Consider the following 20,701-nt stretch of genomic DNA (forward strand, 5'->3'; position numbering starts at 1 on the left):
GCTTTTGCCGCTGAGCTAAATCCCCAGCCCCTCCTTTTTCTTCTTGAGCGTAGGTTTTTAGTTAGTTTGCTCATCTGTTTCAAAGCACAATTGCCCATTGGTCTAGGCAGGTTTATCCACTGTGGGCTCCAAGGTATCATCTTGGTATCCAACATAATTGCAGTGTCTTTTTGAAGACACTGGAATGTCTTCCATCAAAAGTGCTTTGTCTCAAGAGAAGAGAAAGTATCTTCAGGAGGCATTTTACCAAAGCAAGATAATAATTTCTTTATAGTCTAGTGCTTTTTGGCTCAAATTTTTTTCACTGTGAACTTATCCATTCTTAGCCCTTAGTGGTCTGCCCTCCTTTAAACCCAGACCCACTCAGATCCAAATGGAGGGTTCCTTCTGCCTTTGCTCAAAAGTGAATGGCAGTACATGGGTAAGAATAGTTTAATCCTGGTCTTTAGATTGTCTGTTGTCATTAAAGAACACCAATGTATTATTTTCATGTTTTGAAATGAGTAAAGTCCCTTTGCATATTGGCAGTTAATCTGTCCTACATCTTATCCAGAGTTTTCTTCATGATGTGTTTATTGTGTAGAAATGATTGTTTGCAAACATGCTTCTCACATGGCTGTTTTTAAATTTTGCAGACGATACCAGAAGTTGCAGAAGATTATGAAACCTTGGTAAGAACATAATGATCAATTGATACTGATGATTTAATACTTCCTTTTCCTCTGCATAAACCTTGTCCTGTGACTAGTTTTATAGCTATGTATTTAGATATTTTGAGTAAGCAATTTCTTTCTTTTTGTTTGATGTTCTTATAAACAGGTTTCTTAAAATTTATTTTCTTTTCTTTTTACTTTGTAGTGGAAAGAGTATTTTATGCTTGTGACCGTGAAATGATCATATAAGGATTACTAGTCTTCTCCTGGAGCAGTGCTAGACATAATTTTACATTTTACTTTAAAGAAAACTTTCTTTCCATGGCCTATGTGATGTTCAAAGTTAAAAGTCTTTGATTTTCTTCAGTGACTCAGAGAAATGGATCACCTTTTGAAACAATGTTCAAGATTGATGTGTGAAATGAAAATTACTAAATTTGGGTCTGAGAAAATGCTCAATCACTGGTGTTTTCAATGAGTTGATAATTCTGTGTGAAGCTCTCAGAACTTCTTTTTGAGCCCTGTTCCCCAATACTTTTTTTATCCACTAATGAGGCAGAGTCCAGAGCAAGCTGATTCCAGCTCTGTGCTCTTCACAAGAGATGCATGAGCACATGTAGCTTGAAAGGAAAAGGATGAAATAGCATATATTATGCAAACGCTAACAACAACACAATTGACTAATTTATTTTTCTAAGCCAATTAATACTTGAAGACAGTATGTTATCACAAAAAAGAGGCATAACATAGTAAAAATGTTACACTCACTTGGAAAATACAAAAATGTTAAATTTGCGTGGAGCCTCTAATACTAAGGCTTCAGAATGCCTGAACCAAAACCTGACAGCTAAAAAGAAAAACAGGCAAACCCATTATCCTATATGAAGATTTTAACTACTGTTCCTGAATCATAGAAAAATTAGGTGAATTCTACCAAGGTACAAAAGATCTCTTTAACACTATTGAAGGCCTTGTAGCAACAGCAGAATATATACTCATTTCCAGTGCACAAGAACATTCATCAACACAAGCCATACGCTGGGTCTCAGCAAGGCTCAGGAATTTTGAAATGACTGAAATTATACAGATTATGTTCTCTGGTCACAAGAAAATTGAGATTTGTTTTCCTCTTTTTTACATAGTAAATATCTGTGATACATAATAAATACATTCATTGCGGGGCCTTCGTACACGTGCATATCACATCTTGATCTTTTTTATTTTCCCTTCCCTCCCTCTGTCTTCAGATTCCCTTGCCGTCGGCACATAGTCTGTCTCCTCCCATCATCTAGCATTTATTTTGATCTTTCAATTTATCACAAGGGAATTAGACTAGAAATCAGTAAGAATTAAGTAGCCAAAAATCTCCAGATGATTGAAGATCAGCAATTGGATAACACTTTTATTAGTCAAGAGTTAAGGAATAACCTGGTTGAAATTACAAAATATTCTTAATGGAATGTTAATGAAAAAGACAGCCAATCAAATCTTGTGACTGAAGCTACAGCAGTACTCAGAAGGAAATTTATAGGCTTCCATGCTTATTAAAAAAGAAGAAAATTTTTAAAAACCAAACAAACAAAGGATGACCTGAATTTTTATTTAAGATACTAGGGTGGGATATGAATCAAGTAAGTAGAAAAAAGATAATAAAATAAGAGCAATCAATGAATTATGAGAGAATTAATAGGAAGAACTAAAGCCCAAAATTAATTACTTGGAAATATCAGTTAAGGAAAAAAGAAGACAGAGCCCCATATGTCAACACTAGAATTAAAGGGAGTATGTAACTACAGACCTCACTGACAACAAGAGCAACATGAAGGGATATTGTAATACTGTGGAAACTTTATGTCAGTAATTTTTGGTATTGGCAGTTGAACCCATGGCCTTTGCAATGAGCCATATCCCCAGACACCCTCTACATTTTTAACTAGACAAAATCTTGCTAAGTGGCTAAATTGCACAGGCTGGACTTGAACTAGTGAATCTGTCTCTTATTCTTCCAGAGTGCTGGGATTAGAGGTGTGCATCACCACACCACACTAAATTTTGGATGAAATGGGCAAAGGTCTTGAGAAGTAGAAGTTACCAAATATGTCGGCCATGGAAACATGTGGTTTTGATCTTCCTTCAAGACAGAATTTGCATTCCATGCATGGTGGCACTTTATGAGGCTGAGACAGGAGGATTGCAAGCTTGAGCCCAGTGTGGCCAATTTAGTAAATTAGCAAGACCCTGTCTCAAAATAAAAGTAAACATAAGAAATCTGTAGATATAGCTCAATGTAAAGGCCCTCAGTTCAATCTCCATTACAAAGAAAGAAAAAACCAAACAAATACAAAGAACTGTTTTAGTCACTTTCTAATGGCTGGGATACGGTACCTGACAGCCACAAATTAAAGGAGGAGAGGTTTATTTTCAGCTCAGGGTTTTTAGAGGATTCAGCCCATAGTCAGCTGGCTCCAAGACAGGAAGGACAGAGTGGAAAGGTCTGGTGGAAGAAAGCTACTCACATCATGGTAACCAGGAAGCAGAGAAAGGGAGAAACCCAGAAGGGAGACACATCCTGCCAGGTCACACAGTGACTCACCACCAACCAGGCAGCACTTCCCAACAGCAAGTCAGCTATGATCCAATGACAAATCACCTTCCAAACATGTGAGGCTTTGTTGAGGGGGCATTCTAGATCTAAATCATGACAATAACAACAAAACCCAAAATAACCTTGCTACTCTGCCGTGAGGATTGCAGATAGGAGACAGCCCACAGCTGTAGCACATGTCAGATCCATGGCAGCTAAAGGGTCAAGGCCTGGTGGGCATACCACGACCTGGTCATTCTGCTTGTTGCAGGTAGTGTTTGTTCTAGAGTTTACCATTAGTTGACTGAGACTGTCTCCCAGATCTTCTTTTATTTCCTCAAGCCATTCCTCTCACTGACATCAGATTTGTCTCAGGGTCTGCAGGATTTCCATAGCACCTAATTTCTGGCCCCCTACTCCTCACTGGCATTATCCAGTATCACAATAAATCTCTTGCTCTTCCTCTCTCCAGCATAGCCTTTGTCTTCCTAGCAGTAAAGGTGACACAAGATGAACTAGAAAATCTAAATAACTATTACAGACATTCAGTTCATTATCAAAGATCTTTCTATAATGGAAATTGGTGATAGCGGTGAATTCCATCATACATTCATCGTAAAAGTACCAAATCTACAACTCTCAGAAAGTAAAAGAGGGGAGGCCAGTTTCCAATCATTTTGTGTAGTCAGCATCACACTAATACTAAAACTTGGGGGTGACAATACAGGAAATAAAAATGTATAGGCCAGTGACCTGAAGAGGGATGGACGAACCCCCAACAGCATCGTAACAAATTTAATCAAGCAGTATATAACCCAATAACACATTTCTACCAATAAGGATTTAATATGAGAAAGGGTTTAGCATTTGAAAATCAGCCACTGTGCTTCAGCATTTAATAAAATAAAGGAGAAAAATAGAAAAGGTCATTTTAATAGAAAAAAAAGGCATTTCATAAAATCTAGCATTCATTCATAATAAAAATTTTAAGCAAGCTGGGAATAAAGGGAATATCCTTAACCTGATAAAGGCCATCTCTAAAAACCCATTATACTTAATATTGGAAGATTCGTTTTTCCTGTACTAAAGATTGAGAAAAAGGCAAATATTTGCTTCTTGTACTCTATTCAACATTGTACACAAGTTCTTATCCATTGCAATAAGTGAAGAAAGAAAAGGCATAGTATTAGAAGGGAAGATGTTAAAAATATCTCTATTCATAAAATACATTATTGCTTATGTGGAAAATCCTATGCAACCCACAAACAAATTAAGTCTAATGAATTCAGGAAGGACTAAGGATATAACATCATTATACAAAAAACCCAGATATTTTCAAAGTGTCAAAAATATAAAATTTTTGTGAATAAGTTTTACAAGGGACCTGCAGTATCTGTTCACTGAGATATAAATATATTGCAGAGAGAGTGTGAAGACCTAATTAAGTGCAGAGCTACATTGTTTCATGGATTGGAAGATGGTATTTATGGTAATAGATGAATTTATAGATTCAATGCCATATCAATCAAATATTTTTATAAAAAGTGGTACGCTAAACCTAACATTTCAATAGGAATGCACAAAAAAAGAAAGAAATAAAAAGAAAAAAAAATGGCTGGGGACATAGCTCAGTGGCACAAGTGCCTGCCTGGCAAGCACAAGGTCCTGAGTTCAATTCCTGGTACCACACAAACAAAGAAAATAAATGGGATACATTTGCCCTTAAGTAGCCCAAAAAGTTGACAACAGATTTAGAGAATTTCACTGTCTTTAAGACTTACCATGTAATTAATTGTCAAGACAGTATGATATTGGTATTTAGGGAAGAGACAGATATATCAATGAGACAGAACAGAGTCCATTTAAATTTTTTAAAAAATGAGCCATGAAATTTTTGCTGATTTGAGTCAAGCTATGATTCTGCAGGCTAAGTGATGGTCTAAAATGTGACTTAGAAATCCATACCTTTCAGTGTATGTTTATTTACCTCCCCCCAATAGAAAATGCATGCAAAAACTGAAAGACCAGGCAGAGCTATAGCTAATAAGTTTGGCAGTCAAGGATCTGTTCAGTATGATATTTTGATACCATTAAATGGTGCCTTTATTGTCATCTTTTGTCCAGTTCCATGTTGAGCATGCCATCATCCTATGTAAACATTTGGAAGCTGTATTCTTTTATAAAACGAGTAATGCAAGTTACATGCTTGTTTTGAGGTTGGCTGCATTTTGTTGGAAAGAAGATGATCGCTACTCTATTCATGAAAAAATATTTATTTGAATCATTCCAGCACACATGGCATGTTGGCTGTGATAGCGGCTGTCGACCAGCATGCAAAGTTTGCAGACGGCTTAATTTGTGGCAATCAGCACTGCAAAATCTTTAGCCTCGCACTTTACAGAAACAAATTAACCAAATAATTATAAAGGTTCCTGAATGCACCATGTGGTTGCTTTATAATTGTAATGCTTTTAAGGTTTGCTGCTCTGTACTCAGCATTGATTTTAGAAGTAGAATCTTGGCTTATACCTTGCCTCTTTGGAGTCTGAATCACTCCTCTAGGAACAGAAATAAACACCAATGTCAGGGTTGGATAAGAGCTTCTATAGGCACCTTGTTTGAAAGAGGTCTTTTGATATGATATTTAATAAACTTAGAAGATGGCATCCTTTCCTTGCAGCTGAAATCTTAAGGCTGAATTTTTTAAAAAGCCCTCCTTCATGGAAACATACTATGCCACCTAGAAATGCGTCTTAGAAAATCAAACGTGGTATATATAGGATATATGTATATAGGAAGTGACAAAATTTGTGTTATATATTTTATATAATGCACAAGATCACATCACGATATTAATATTTAACATGATATAATAGGTTATATTCTATACCTCTATGTATCTGTTCATCTATATCTATCATGTTTGTTATTTTTTTTTAACACTTTTTTTTTTGTTTTTTGGGTTTTTTTTTTCCGGTACCGGGAATCAAACTCATGACCTCGCGCTTGCCAGGCAGGCGCTGTGCCACTGAGCTAAATCCCCAGCCCTATCATGTTTGTTATTCAATGGACTAAGACAGCAGTCTCCCTATGGGGACGTTGGTTGGTGGGTGAAGAAAAGAAGCCTTTCTTTCACTTGTCAGTCATCTGACTAACGGCGCACTAAAAAGCACAGGGATCTCTATGTGCAGTCTTAGAAATGGTGATCCAGCTTCTTACAAGGTTTAGAGATTGAAATTCTGGCCTCCCAAACCAGCATGGAGATTTGGAAATCAAATAATACTGTTTGTCCATCTTTTCCCCAGGACCCTTGCAGCTTAGACAGAGTTCAGGAGCGTTTTAGGGGAGATGGATTTTCCTCAGATGCTACAAAGACCGTGTGAATCAGGGTTCCACTGAGAAGGTAGCCAGCAGTCATTTCACCTTTAGACATTTGGAGAGAATAAATAAAATTTCCTCCTTTACTTTGGAAGCAGCTCATGAAGACTGGTGTCATCTGTATTCCCAGGCTCAGGTAGCTGACGGAATGTAGAATTTGGTTCCAGGATTGTGCATATTCTTTTTCCACTGCCTGCTGTCTTGTGGAGTCTGTTACTGACATCACTGAGCCAGAGCTTTTGTCCATAGAAGAGGCCATGGTCACCATACAGATTAAGCCTAGGAATTCGTATGGTGGCACATATGTGGGAGTCTTAGTGTTATGTTCTTTTAGCATGCCAGCTACAAGCAAATAACCAGCTATGAGTTATTACATGGTGATCCTTTTTCTCCTTTTAACTAAATAAAACCTCAAATATTGCTTACTCATGCTATACATTATCATTTAATAATATTTTCACAGTAATATTATTTCCTACACAATCTATTAATAAATCTTGCCAATTGCATGTATTAGCTCTTATTTTTTTTGAGGCAGTTTTTTTTTTTTTTTTTTGCAATCTGATACTTAGATTTTCTTGTGACTCATAGTCTGTAGAAAAGGTCATTCTGGAATTTTAATTTAACTTTTTCTTACTAGTCTTTGTAATCCCTTTTCCAGGTATCCTTCTTGCTTTCTGTTTTTGAGTTTGCTTTTTCTACTCTGGAATTTTTTTGGAGACATGGCCCTCTGATGCCACCTAGGGGCACCTGTAAGACTGGGAGAACCGCCACGCACCTCTGAACAGCAGAGCTGTTGGCGACTGCTTCATTCCCTCCGCTCTCCTAGGTTCTCAAAACAGAGTCCTTTGCACGGTGACAGCAAAACACTTGAACATCACGGGCTTCATTCACCTTCTAAGATACTAATTTTGTGGAGAGATCATAGCTAACACTCACAGGGTACTTCTTCCCCACACACTATTTGAAGGGCTTTAAATAGGTTAGCTTGTTTCCAACTCCGACACCACCGTCATCCTAATCCCTGTTTCTGATAAATGAGGAAATTGAAACATAGATAAGGGCTTCACCTGTCCACACAGAGCTGGAACAAACTTCTGCCCTCTGACCCAGACACCACCTACTTAACCATTTCCAACTGGTCACATAGGTGTGTCCCGCCTGCCGTCTCTGGGCCACCTGTCCTTTTTCTATCTCCCTGTTGAAAAGTTTCAAAATTTTGTCTTGAAATTTTGTTAGTTGAATACATTGGCTGCATTATATACTTCATCTATAGACCAAGAGCATTCATCTTGGGTCAGTGGTCCAGGCCGGCCAGAAAGTGGACACCTATGGTTGGGTCTCTTCCCCACTGAGGCCCCCAGGTCTGGGTCACGGTCCTTCCTGGAGAGCCACGTCCCCTTCTTTCGTTTCCTTTCAGCATTGTAGCACCTGAGGGGGCCTGATTGTCAGAAGTCATTTTCAAGTGTAGGCTGAGTAGAATACAAGGCAGGGAAATTGAGCAGCTTTTTAAAAAAAAAAAAAAATGCGAACTTGTTTTCTATTCTATCAATTGAAAATAGATGGAAAGATTCAGTCAAATGTGTTAAGAAACCTCGTTATATAGAAATAGTGGTTTCCCTATGAATCTATAGATGAAAAACCTGAGTAACAACCTGTAGTTTTTAAAAAAATCAACTGTAGGCATTTGTATTGTTATGTAATGCATTGGAGACATCCTGATCAAAATAATTCTGTGTACTCATGGAATTAAAGGGGAGGGTTTTGAGGGAACATTTATGATGATGATGATTTCTGATAAAGGCGTATCTGTAAGGACTCTGAGTGTATGAACGTCCGCCAAAGTGTGGTCTGAAAGCATTAGACACCAGGACGTGATGTGCTCAGGGTCCCGGAGGGAACAGGCATAGACAGAAGGTGTTTTCCCATGAGCCCCTGCATGCCCGGGTTAGCCAGCTCTCCATTATTATAACAGTACCTGAGGTAAGATGCTTAGAAGAGAGAAGACTCACTTCCAAGCGCAGCTTCAGCTGTCTCAGTCCCTGACTGGTTGTCTCTGTCCCTTTGGGTGAGGCACGATATAAGGGGGAGCACGTGGAGGACTGAACCCATCACCTCATCCCCCAAAATGAATGAGGAAGAGGGAGAGATCAGTCACACAGTGCTCTAGAAAGGCAACCCCCAGGGATGAAAGGACCCCCACTGGCCCTATTTCTTGAAGTTCCTATCACCTCTGGATAGTCCCCAGCTGGGACCCATGAACCTTTGCAGTACGCTTACTCAAACCATAGCACCGCTTAATATGCTTTTCAATTTCTAAGCCACACATCAGACCTTCCTTCCATACTTCTGCAATGCAGCAACCCTTAGGGTCAGCAAACCCAATGTAGGAAGTCATTATTTCTATAATTATCTGTATCCCCCCCCCAAAGGCTTTATTTATAAATATAAGTGGCAGCAGGATTTGGCCCGTGGGTAATAATTTTCTGACCCCTGTTCTAATTTGTGGAATGAGGATCCTCTAATAGAATTATTTTGAATCTCCCCCTGTGGATAATAAAAGAAGTCCGTTGCTCTCTCTTAGCATTTATTCACAGAGGAGCTTTTCTTGAAGCTCTCATTTCCTGAGTGCTTCTGTACTGCACACTCTGGGAAGTGCTGTAACGCAGCCCTGGGATTAAATAGCTGTGACTCACTACCTAGCTCATCCGCTGAGGACATAGAGTCTCAGAGAGGGTAAGTGGGTTGTCTAAGGTGACACAGCTCTCCAGAGTGAGGTCCCTGTGGGGCCCTGGCTGACTCAGAGCGTCTGCCCCTTCCCATCTCTTGGGGATGAGAAAGCTGTCTGCACCCAGCTGCTTATCCTGAGAGATTTGAAAACCATGTCCCCAGAGCTTCCTCACTTCTGCGCCTCTCCTGGTGCTCAGCCATGGCCCCATGACTGTGCTTGTTTTGCAGCTTTGGGGACATGCTGTCCTTCACACTGACGGCCTTTGTGGAGCTCATGGACCATGGCATCGTGTCGTGGGATACGTTCTCAGTGGCATTCATTAAGAAGGTAATTCAGACGCACATCCCCAAGCTTCCTTCCCTCCTTCTTGCACATAAATGTTTTTCCTCTGCATTCATAATATTTTATAATTGTTTCCTTTGGTTCTTTATGTGAAAAGATGGGTATGGTTTTTATTATAGTGTTGCCTATGTGGAGGTTGAGGCACCTGAGTTCTATGAGCAAGTGGTATTTTGTCCCCACAGAGGTTATAAAGGCTTGCATGTGGGAACCTGGAGTTGAGAGGAAATCTACATGTCCCGTGTCCCATGGTTAGGTCTAGAGTGTGCAGGACCCTGTAGGAGTCAGAGTTTCTAAGGTCCTTCTTCAATGCTCCCTTCTGAAACTGGTGTTCAGGGGCGGGAAGAAAGGACACAGTTTCCCTTCATTCCTAGGTTTGCACTGGAGTATGAGAATGAGGTGTGCCTGGGTCCCTGGATCCTGGGCGTATTTGTAATCAGACTGCAGAAACTATCTTAGGCACTCCCTGGCTGGACTGGCTCCTCCTATGGGAGGAAGCTGAAAAGGCACCGGCAGGGGCTGGGGATTTAGCTCAACGGCAAAAGCGCCTGCCTGGCAAGCGCAAGGTCGTGAGTTCGGTTCCCGGTACCGGAGAAAAACAAAAAACAAAAACAAAAAAAAACAAAAAAGAAGAAAAGGCACCGGCAAAGGACAGTATGGGGAGAAAGGACAGAAGGCACCCCACCATTCCCCGCAATGGACATGTAACGAAGCCATATCTGCAAATTTCCAATTCCATTTTTACCCTTCCAACAAACAATAAATAGCCCTGATCTTGTTACTCTTTAAATATAGCATTAAATTGTGTTGTTATTTACTCATTTATTACTTTTTCCTCTCTTTGTATTCATGAAATACATTTGTTGGTGTTTTATTCTCTTTGCTATTGTATTAGGGATCAAGAAATATTAGGAATTCATAAATTTATTTCATTAGTGTAGATTTCTGGGAAGGGTAATCTAAATGAAAGAGTTTAGTGAATCTATGCAACACCTAGAAAATCAAAGCAAAGTTGTAGAAGTGTACCTTGAAATATAAACTATTTTGAAATAACGATGAGCCCAACTTGAATAACGTAGTGACTTAACAAGACCCTGTCTTAAAAAAAAAAAAGACAAAAGGGCTGGAGGTGTACTTGGTAACTCAGTGCAAAGATACTCACCCTCTCTGAGCCTCTGTGTCCTCAGTCCAATTCTCAGTACTGAAAAAAGAAAGAACAAAAGAAAGCCATAGAGCTTGAAAAAAAGAATGAGTATATCGAGGCTCTATTGCATATATCTGAAGTAGAGTAGAAAGGATTTACAAAGCCATTTTTCTTTAAGTGATGTGATTAGTTGCCAGCAATGAGGCAATGATTTAGTTTTCTACTTACGAAAATAGTTTTCATTCATTGAAATTAAGTAAAAAATCTTACTAAATCCAGGGAAGCCAAGCATAGCAGTCTTGGCAGTGTAAACATAAAAACAATTAAGTGTTTTTGAAGGGCAACGTATTTAATATATTCCATGTCTTCATTTCTGGTTGTTATGTTTTCTTTGAATTACTACTTACATGAATTTGGAAAACAGTCATCAGAAAATTACTTAAGTTTTGTAAGTTTAACTTTTTTTCCCTTTATTAGCTGGACCAGATTCAGTACATACTTCCAAAAGTGGGGGTCGTATGCAGGCGACTGTCTCTTAAATGGAGTTTATCTCAACAAAAATCCTGGGAAGTGCGCAGACAAAAGATGCCTATCTCTGCGGTCTGAAGCTGGCTTCTTCTTAATGCCAAATTCAAACCACTTAGGAGAAATATTTTTCCCTGTCTGCTTTGCTGTTCCTTTCTCTGTTTGGTTATGTGTGGATGTAAATTCTCATTTACCACTTGTGGTTGCACTGAACAACATCGTTTCATAAACACTCTGAGACCTGGAGTCCCTGGATACCAATATATAATGTGCTTGCTGTGTGAAGACCTGGTTACTTAGGGGAAGGGTAAGAAGGCATGGGGAAGAAAGAAAGGAAAAGAAAATAGAACTTGCTTGGAGTTGGATTTCTGCTAGCCAAGTATAACATCAGTGCCTTCTCTTGGAAGGAAAGTCTCCTCTTCCTGCGCTGCAGAGGATCTGGCTCACCCCGCTTGTCCCCAGGGCCAGGACCAGCAGCCAGCTATTTGGGTTTACAGACCCAGTAGTTTTGGCCTCTTAAAACCTTTGGAGATTTATGAACCACTCTACCCAAATGATTTAAAATTCAAGAGTAAAGCTTCATGCCCTCTGTGGCCCTTTTTGATTTCCATAATGCACACAAGAATTTTGAGATCTACTTCCAAGTGACCGTCAGGAGTGTTTGGTGTGCTGTGGGCTCATGGGCTGTGATTCCAATTACATTCTGTTTCATCGTTGTAACAGTTTTAAATAAAAGAGCAGCCTGAGGAGCTAGAATGCATACAAGGTCTGATGGAAAAATATGATGTGTGTTTAAATTTAAAAAGAGTTTATTAAAGGAAAAGACACAAGGCCATGAATCCCCTCTGCTTTGAACACAGGCACCGAACACACTGATCCCATCATTTCTGCCACATTCTGGAGCACTTCTAGTAGTCCTCTTTTGTGAGTGTCTTTGGTTGCACTGTCCTGTCTGTTTTGTTTTTGTTTGGCTTTTTGTTTGTTGTTTGAGACAGGGTCTTGCCGTGTAGTTCAGGCTGGCCTTGAGCTCACTATGTAGCCCAGACTGGTCTTGAACTTGTGGCGATCCTCCTGCCTCAGCCTCCCAAGTGCTCAGATCACAGGTGTATGTACACCACCACACCCAACCTGTCCTGTCTGTCTTACTATCTTGAACTGATTCAAAATGTTTCCCTTTTAAGGTCATTTTGACTTTGAGGAAGACCTAGAGATCGCAGGGTGTCAAATCTGGTGAATAAGGTAGATAAGGACACACTGCCATGTTTTTAATGAGCCTGCCTTTCTGCTGGGTGGCACTGAGCAGTGACATTCCCTGTATTTTTGATCACACTTTGTAATGACTTGAAAGTGCTTCAGTAAGTGTCAAGATGATGGGGTAAATGTATCTGAAGTGAAGGGGAGTATTTTGAGGGTAATTTGTGACAATACATCCTTTATTACAGTAATTTTAAAAATGTAGCATTCTCTGTATGGTTGGATCACACCTGGTGGTTGTTACTAACTCCTCTGACTGCTTCTCCCTTAGATCGCAGGCCACCTCTCAGACAGCACCTGGCTGAAGCAGCCACACCTGGGTCCTCTGAAAATGCAGTCACAGAGCAGGGAAAAGGTGCAAGGCAAAAGAAACCATGATTAACTTTTTGATGGAGAAATGGAAATTAAAATTCAAGCAACCTGTGGTCTTCTGTAGCCACACTAAGATCTCTGGTTTCCAAGATGGACCCAAAGAGTAATGTTTATACCTTGCAGTGATTTGTACACTCACTATTGAGGAGCTTGTCTCAAGCTTTCTTGAGGAAGTTTGTCATTACGCTTGGATCAGCCCTGGTGCCTTGATTATTAATACTCAGTGAAAGTATGGGGCCATTTAAGCATTTGGTTAAAACTACTGGCAAATAAAGACAAAATAAATTAATTTCAATCACGGACTAATATAGACTCCAGTAGTGAACATAGGGCTGTCATGCATGACCCAGACTCTTCCCTGGGCAGGGACTAAGGTTGCTTTGTTTCACAGTCACTTGATAGGTGATATGCTTCAGAACAACTCTGAAATCACTGGTAATGAATGTCAGGAACAGGTGAAATTATAGCAAGAATACATTCATGAAAGAAGAAGATTAGTTTCATAGGAGAGAAAGGCATAGATATGACAAATGGTAATGTGTATGTGGGGTATAAAGATCTCTGAATTAAAACAAAGATCACAAATGATCTGACCGTCATGGAACAAGCCCATTGGAAGGATTAGGGGTGATGGTTTCTAGAGAATGGTCAAAGCTGTAACAAGGAGGTGCGCTTCCTATCAGAAAGGAGTGAGAGTACTGAATGAACATGTTACAAAGCGATATATTGACCACAGGCCCTTTATGGAAGTAGGAAGCAAATTTACACTATGTAGGAAACTTGAGCATAGAAGAAACTGAAGAAGATGCTCTTTTAGCAACTCAGGAATGAGTCGGATCAGTGGGCTAGGGTTGTGTGTCTACACTGAATGTGTGTCAAGAGGGAGACATCCCAGCCTAGCACAGTGGTGCGTGCCTAGAACCCAAGCACTCTGAGAGACTGAGGCAAAAGAATGACAAGGTCAAGGCCAGCCTGGACAATTTAGTGACTTAGTGAGACCTTGTCACACACACACACAAAAAAAAAAACCAGTAAAAATGGCTGTGGACATAGCCCAGTGCAAAGACCTTGGGCTCAATTCCTAGTACTGCAACAAAACAAAACAAGAAAACCTCTCAAATGCATTCATAGGGATGGAAGACAGAGCAAATAGAGAATTGGGATTATTAAGTACTAATAATTATCAGTACTTGGAAAAATGTGGTAATTGAGAAGGAAAGAGTAAAAAGGTGATGATGTTATTTTTCTTATCATTTAATTATAAGCTTTGTTGGAATATCCAAATGGAGGTAAAATTATGGATGCCAAGAATAAGCACTTTATGTACTTTTTAGTAAAGGGATGTTTAGCTGTCTCAGTTAGACTGTAAGGTCCTTGAAATTATAAACTGTGTGAGTCTTGGTCATCTTTGTGCTTCCAGACCTATAGAACTGTGCAAGCCTGTTGCATTGGCCACAGCATTCTGTAGTATTCGAATGAATGGGTTGGTGCATGAGTAAATGATGAATGATGCAGAGGAGATGAATGAATAAAGAGATGAATGAATGAAGAGGGGGCGGGGAGAATTTGATGATGTCAGCAACAGGTTCTCAGATGGAAGACTGCGGTATGTTAAAGCACATCCAAATTTAATCAATGGCGGCAAGAAAGGGGGTCTTGGAATGAGGAGATAATTGATGGAGAGAAAACTAGAAGTTCATAATGAATTTCATGAGTTCTTCAGTTTCTGAGATACCAATGCCAAGAATTATACCTGGACAATGAAAAGTTTTGGAATGCTGGTGGGGAAATTAAGGAATTCCAAACTCTGCTTTGAAGGGCCAGAGTTAAGGATGAAGCCGCGAATACAGTGTGTTACTGCTGCCACTGAACAAATTGAAGGAGACCGTTTATTTTGGTAAAAAAGGCTTTATTCAAAGCCAGTTCTGAGGAGAGGGAAGGGCCCGTTTGCCCCAAATCACCATCTCGCCATGTACAGGTGGGCCAAGTCTGTTACTGGAAGGAAGAGGGGGAGAGGAGCACAGGAGACAGCGCAGATTTCCAAGCTCGCTTTGTGGCCTCCAGCCTCTGCAGCTCATTGTCCCCTTTTTTGTGGAAAGGGAACTGGGCTGCAACCTCCTGGGGGCAGTGGCATCTGGGACTGGTGGCATCTTCCTACCTGTCACTTCATCAGGGCCGAGGAGAAGAGCGGGTGTTGGTTGTGTGCTCGGCGGGAAGAAATCTGGACAGATTGTGTATCTCTAAAAGAAAAAATAATGAACTTTCAAAGTTCCATTTTGCACTGCAGGCTACTTGAGGGCAACTGGATCTTTTCAGAGAAAGATAGGCTGGAAGAAACAAAGAGAGAAGCCAAATGTGGTGATGAACACCCGTAATCCTAGCACTTTGGGGGACTGAGGCTGGAGGATGGCGCGTTCAAGCCCAGCCTGGGCAACTTGACTTAGGGAGACTCTCTCTTGAAAACAAACACAAAAGAGTAGGGGGTCAGTACCAAGGTCGTGTATGCAGTGCCCAGTGTCTCAAAGGTGGAGGGCTTCACGTGCTCAGTTCATTAGATGAGAACAGACATGAGGCTGAGGCAGGACTAGCCAGGGAGAGTTTGAGGACGTTTGTTAGGCATGCAGAGAGCTAGCACAGTCTTTGGAGATCTTAAAATTCTCACACTCTCCTGGACTGTGGTTTGTATTACACAATTGCTTCTTGAAGGTAAATCGTAATGTCACTGAACTCCTTCATTTCTTTGTTGCCCACCTCCTGAGGTCCGCACATACCTGGGGCTAGTGGCAGCAGGGTGTCAGTATCTGCACCCAGACCCCTAGGGTCCCCACAGAGACCTTGGGCTGGAGGTGATTGGAATGGCAAGAGGGGATTGCTGTGGGTGCCTTTGCATTTTATCATGGACAGGAAGAGAGGCTCATGGGACAGCAGAATGGGAGCAATTGGTGTTGACAGAAGGAGGCAGTTAGTGTTTACTTGTCAGGGAGCCAAGTTATTTAGCTTTTAGGAAAGTGGTCATTATGTTGATATAATAATGGCCTTTTAGCATGAGTTGTCAGCAGACAGCAATAAGTTTTAATGAGGCCTCTAAAATAAAACCTTTATGGTACCCAAGTGTTTGGATGGCTGTGATCCATTATTCTAACCCCATTTTACTTCTCTCTTATGTTGTGATTTATGATATTTGGGGTTATATTCATTCCCATATTGGGGTTTTAGTGATTAATTCTGTAGGGATACATTTGAGGACAGAAACTGTTATTTTGACTTTTAGCACTGCTAATTTAAATAAATTCCCGTTTGTCACATTTGAGAGAGATGGAAAAAATTTATTTTAACTATAAAAACTGGAATAAGGGAAAAATTTAGGAATAGCCAGGAGAGTAGCCAGGCACCGAAAATTTGCCAGTTGAGTTATGCTGACAAGTGTTATTTGTGGGAGTCCCTTAAGAACATAGCAGGAACATAATAAGAACATAAAAGCCAAGACTCATGTGGATGAAGGGGCGACTTGGGAATGAGAGAAGGATGGCTATTAGTGAGTGTTGAAGTTACTGTCTCAGACAAACACAGGAATCTTTACAAGATACCTGTTGAAAATGTCTGCTCCTAGAAGCTGAAACTCCTAAGACTCATCCTGGGAAAACTGGAGGACAGTTTTCTGAAGGTGTCTCTTACAGAGGTGTTTGATTACAATTGAGTTATAAAATTAATAAATTGTGTTTTGTAATGATGTTATAAACGTCATTTGCTCATATTTTGCTGTATGCTACACCCTAAGCATTTGGTTGTCCCTTTTATTTTCTAATACATATTTTTATTAGTTTAAGTTTGCTACATTCTTTTGGGGGAATATATATAGTAATACTTTTACTTCCCCTGATGCGAAAAGGTCTACCTCCCTGTTGCCTGCCGTCTCTGCTTTATCTTACTCTTTATTTATATTTTGGATTTTTCATACAAGAGAAACCATGGAATATTAACTTTCTGTGGCATCTGGTTGGCTTAATCAAGTTCCCAATTTATTTATTCATTTATTTTGTTGTTTTCCTGTACCGGGAATGGAACTCACGACATTGCGCTTGCCAGGCAGGCTCTGTGCCGCTGAGCTAGATCCCCAGCCCCTCCCAACTTATTTTATCTGTTCCTTCTCCTCTTCTCTGCACCGCTTGTCACAAGCAGTCACTTGTGCCCCTTGGTTTTCCAGATAGCAAGTTTTGTGAACAAGTCTGCCATGGACATCTCAATCCTGCAGCGGTCTTTGGCCATTCTGGAGTCCATGGTGCTCAATAGCCATGATCTCTACCAGAAGGTGGCACAGGAGATCACTATCGGCCAACTCATTCCTCATCTTCAAGGGTAAGCTGCCAGGGTCCCTGGGGTGGGGCACTTTGGGGAGACAGCCTCCGGAGTGCCCTGGGGAATTTTTGCTATTGGTTCAATTAAATGCACAAAAATGAATCTTGATTGGGTATAAACCGTGGACCATGTTGATTCCCCACACCTCTCCTTGGTGAATTCTGCCCCCAGCTCTGTCTTTAGGAGTTTCTCACTTTTAATAAATTTTGCCAGATGTTGGTAGAGCTTTATTTGTAGTAAGGCATAATAGCACAGTTCTTTCTCTTCAATTCTTAATAGAGCCATTCAGGTAATGTTTTCTGTGATATCATAAGTATTTTTATAATTCATCAGAAATTTATGTAGGTATTTTCAACAAGGAATATTTAAAGGTAGGCTTTTCCCTGAGATTCCGGTGACTACATGATGTTCTTCTTTTGAACTTTATAATATAAGATGTGCATGTTTCCCCCTTGGAAGCTTGAGCTATATTGTGAAATTAGACATATGCTCCAAAACCCGTACAGTCTTTGGGCCTTGTCTTTTCTCTCTACCTCCAATTCCACCACCTTGATCATGCCACCTTCTTACCTCCATTGCACCACCCTGGTCATGACTCCACTGGGCAGTTCAACTCGATATGTTAATGTATTTGGGCTTGCAACACACATTGTAAGCCAGTTTACACGAAAAGTTTTCTGTAAGGATTCTGGGGCACTTTGTAGAATCCAGAAATGGCCAAGCAGCCCTGCTTTGGGATGGAGGGAAAGTGTGGCCTCTCTGGCGTCCTTTGCTCTGGGGTATTGGCTGTCACAAGCATGACCCGCTCTGAGTGACTTCTGTCCCTGGTCTCTCAGGTCATACATGTAAATTCTCAAGAGGAAAACTGGTTGGCTCTTGAGGGCTGGTTGTGAGGGGTAGGAGTGGAGGGAGTATTAGTGTTCTCAGTCCACTGAACGTGTTCACTGTGGTAGTTATAATATAAACTCCCAACATGCATTAGCAGTGTGGAGGTGGAAGGGTGACCAGCATTTGAAATTTAAGTCACGGAAGGTGTGGGCAATGGTCTCTGGATATTAGCTCTGTCTTCAGCATGATGGCTTTGCAGGAGCACATGAGTTCATTCACAGTGCACTGCCCCAAAGAGCCGAGTTTATTATTTTCCAAGCAGAGTGGAAAGGACTTTATATGCATTACCTCATTGTACCATCCTTCCAGCAATCCCATGAAGTCCGTGTGTTCTTATCTTTGTGACAGATGAGGAAACTGTACCCTAGAAAGATGGCAGGAACTTATTGAGTCTACACAGGTGGCCAGAGTGAGCAGGGCTGTGAATCCCATCCTGGCAATGTTCTAAGCTCTGCCACCCTGCCCAGCCAGATAAATCCCCCAAAGGGCTGTGGAGGCAGCTCTTTGTTCCTACCATGGGTCCTTCTTATGTACTCTGTGTCGACCTTACCTTAGACCTTTGCTTCACTGGGAATTTCTGATGTCTTTCCACTGAAAAGCAGGGGATTTAACTCAGTGGTGCAGCTTCTGCCTGGCAAGCGTGAGGTCCTGAGTTCAATTCCCAGTACCCCTCCCAAAAAAAGGAAAAACAAATTTATAAACGTAAATACCTGTTCTCACTACTGAAAAGTTTCTGTTTGGAAACTTTTAGATGTTTAGAATACGTAATATAGCCATAGAATCCAAGCATTTTTCTTGAAATAAGTCTAGGAATGTGGAGATAACACTATTTTTTAACATATATCATATGTCAAACAAAGAATCACACACAAACATGTATACTGCCACTACTACCACTACTACTACTATGACCATCTCCTGGGTCTAGACTTTAATCCCATCAGAGGAAAACGGGGAGAAGGCCAGCCGGATGCCTGTGTTTCAGGGTGATCTCCACTGAGCAGCTGGAAATAATTGTGCACCTACTGTACTGCCATCTGTGTGCTGCATGAAACACATTCTCAGCTTTCTAGACCTTGCTTTTCTCTCTCACCTGTGAGCAGGAGCAGGGTGTGTGTATGTGTGTGTGTGTGTTTGAGGGAGGGAGGGAGGGAGGGAGGGAGAGAGAGAGAGAGGGCAGATATTGAGCTATAGCATCTCTGACTCAGGGCTGGCCTCTTTTGACTTTCTGTGTTGTTCTGGATCTTACAGCACAGATCAAGAAATCCAAACCTACACCATTGCTGTGATTAATGCGCTTTTCCTGAAGGCCCCAGATGAGAGGAGGCAGGTAAGCTGCATCGCTTTGGTCTTAGGATGTACCCAGGGCTAGAAACTTCATGTGCTAATACCTGTCTTCCTCTCTGGGGGATCTTGCTGCTCCACCCCCAGGTGGGAGCTCCACAGTGACCCTGGGGCTGGGCTGGGGGAAGTTGTTAGAAGTGGACATGCCCTAGGGCCTGTGGTAGAAGATGCCTTTCATGGGAAGTAATCTAAGGTGGAAGCCAAAGTGTGGCTACTGGGATGCAGGCGGAGGCAGAAGCCCCTGAGGTCTCCATCACTTCCTTGGATGCTCACTGCGGCAGCAGGAGGGAAAATAGGCAGACTGCTGCCCCTGATTGAGATAAGATTTCCCATCAGATGGCCCTCTGCTCGGTGATAGCACCATCTCTCCATGAGTGGATGTGGGTGGGGGGCTGAGCAGTGTGTTCTCCTCCATCATAAAAAGAGGGATGATCCCCTTACATTTACCCATAAAAGTCTGTCCTTGAGTCGTCTTTTTGTCTGCAGATTCTTTAATTCTTCTCAAACTAGGGAATGGACCATGACAGAGAGGGATGTGAAAGAAGTGGAATCTTTCCAGCTCTTGGACTTTTGCCCATACCTGTGTTTCTCCTGTCAAAATAACATGTATATTACCATGGCCACCGTTCACTTCTTGTAAAATCTGGGTGGAAGCAGGAGTTATTTCAATCATTAGAAAGCCCTATTGGGCAACCCATGACAGGTGCTTAATGAGTTGTTTTAGAAGAATTTTAAAAAGCTAACCAGCTACTGAATAATGTGTCAAAGATTTTGTTTATTTGTTGGTTTGTTTTCCTGGTGCTATGGATTGAACCCAGGGCCTTTGCACTGAACTATATGTCCAGCCCTTTTTAAGTTTTTGTTTTGAGATAGCACTTTGCTAAGTGGCTAAGTTTGCCAGGCTGGACTTGAACTTGGGGTTCTCTTGCTTTAGCTTGCCAGAGTGTTGGGGTTACAAGCATGGACCACCATAGCCACTTGTGAATTTCAATTTAGTTTTTCATTTGCAAAGTTTTGAAACCCCAGTGGCTAAGTGTGAGGGGTTCTGATTTTTTTCCTTTGGAAGTATTTGTTCATTCCTGGGAACTGCGTTGTACAGTGAGTGGTGTCCTTTTATGCTTTCCTTATGTGTT

General features: G+C 41.0%; 1 protein-coding gene and 1 long non-coding RNA gene across 5 annotated transcripts in view; one reads left to right on the top strand and one right to left on the bottom strand.

Moving 5' to 3' along the window:
* Positions 1 to 20,701, top strand: part of Elmo1 (engulfment and cell motility 1) — a 535,944-nt gene that overhangs the window by 183,737 nt on the left and 331,506 nt on the right. For all 4 annotated transcript variants that reach the window (XM_013521230.1, XM_005397755.2, XM_013521231.1 and 1 more), the window contains exons 7-10: positions 636 to 671; positions 9,574 to 9,673; positions 17,185 to 17,336; positions 19,476 to 19,554. In XM_013521230.1, coding sequence (XP_013376684.1) covers positions 636 to 671; positions 9,574 to 9,673; positions 17,185 to 17,336; positions 19,476 to 19,554 — 367 coding nt within the window. The remainder of the gene's footprint in view (positions 1 to 635; positions 672 to 9,573; positions 9,674 to 17,184; positions 17,337 to 19,475; positions 19,555 to 20,701) is intronic.
* LOC102028165 lies at positions 14,921 to 18,848 on the bottom strand. The gene is made up of 3 exons (XR_263034.2): positions 18,775 to 18,848; positions 18,513 to 18,588; positions 14,921 to 15,220 (listed from the first exon to the last, which is right to left on the bottom strand). It is a non-coding gene; the product is annotated as an uncharacterized LOC102028165 (long non-coding RNA).

Source organism: Chinchilla lanigera, unplaced genomic scaffold, assembly GCF_000276665.1.
Source record: "Chinchilla lanigera isolate Chin_1 unplaced genomic scaffold, ChiLan1.0 scaffold00059, whole genome shotgun sequence".
In the NCBI taxonomy this organism is placed as follows: Eukaryota; Metazoa; Chordata; class Mammalia; order Rodentia; family Chinchillidae; genus Chinchilla; species Chinchilla lanigera.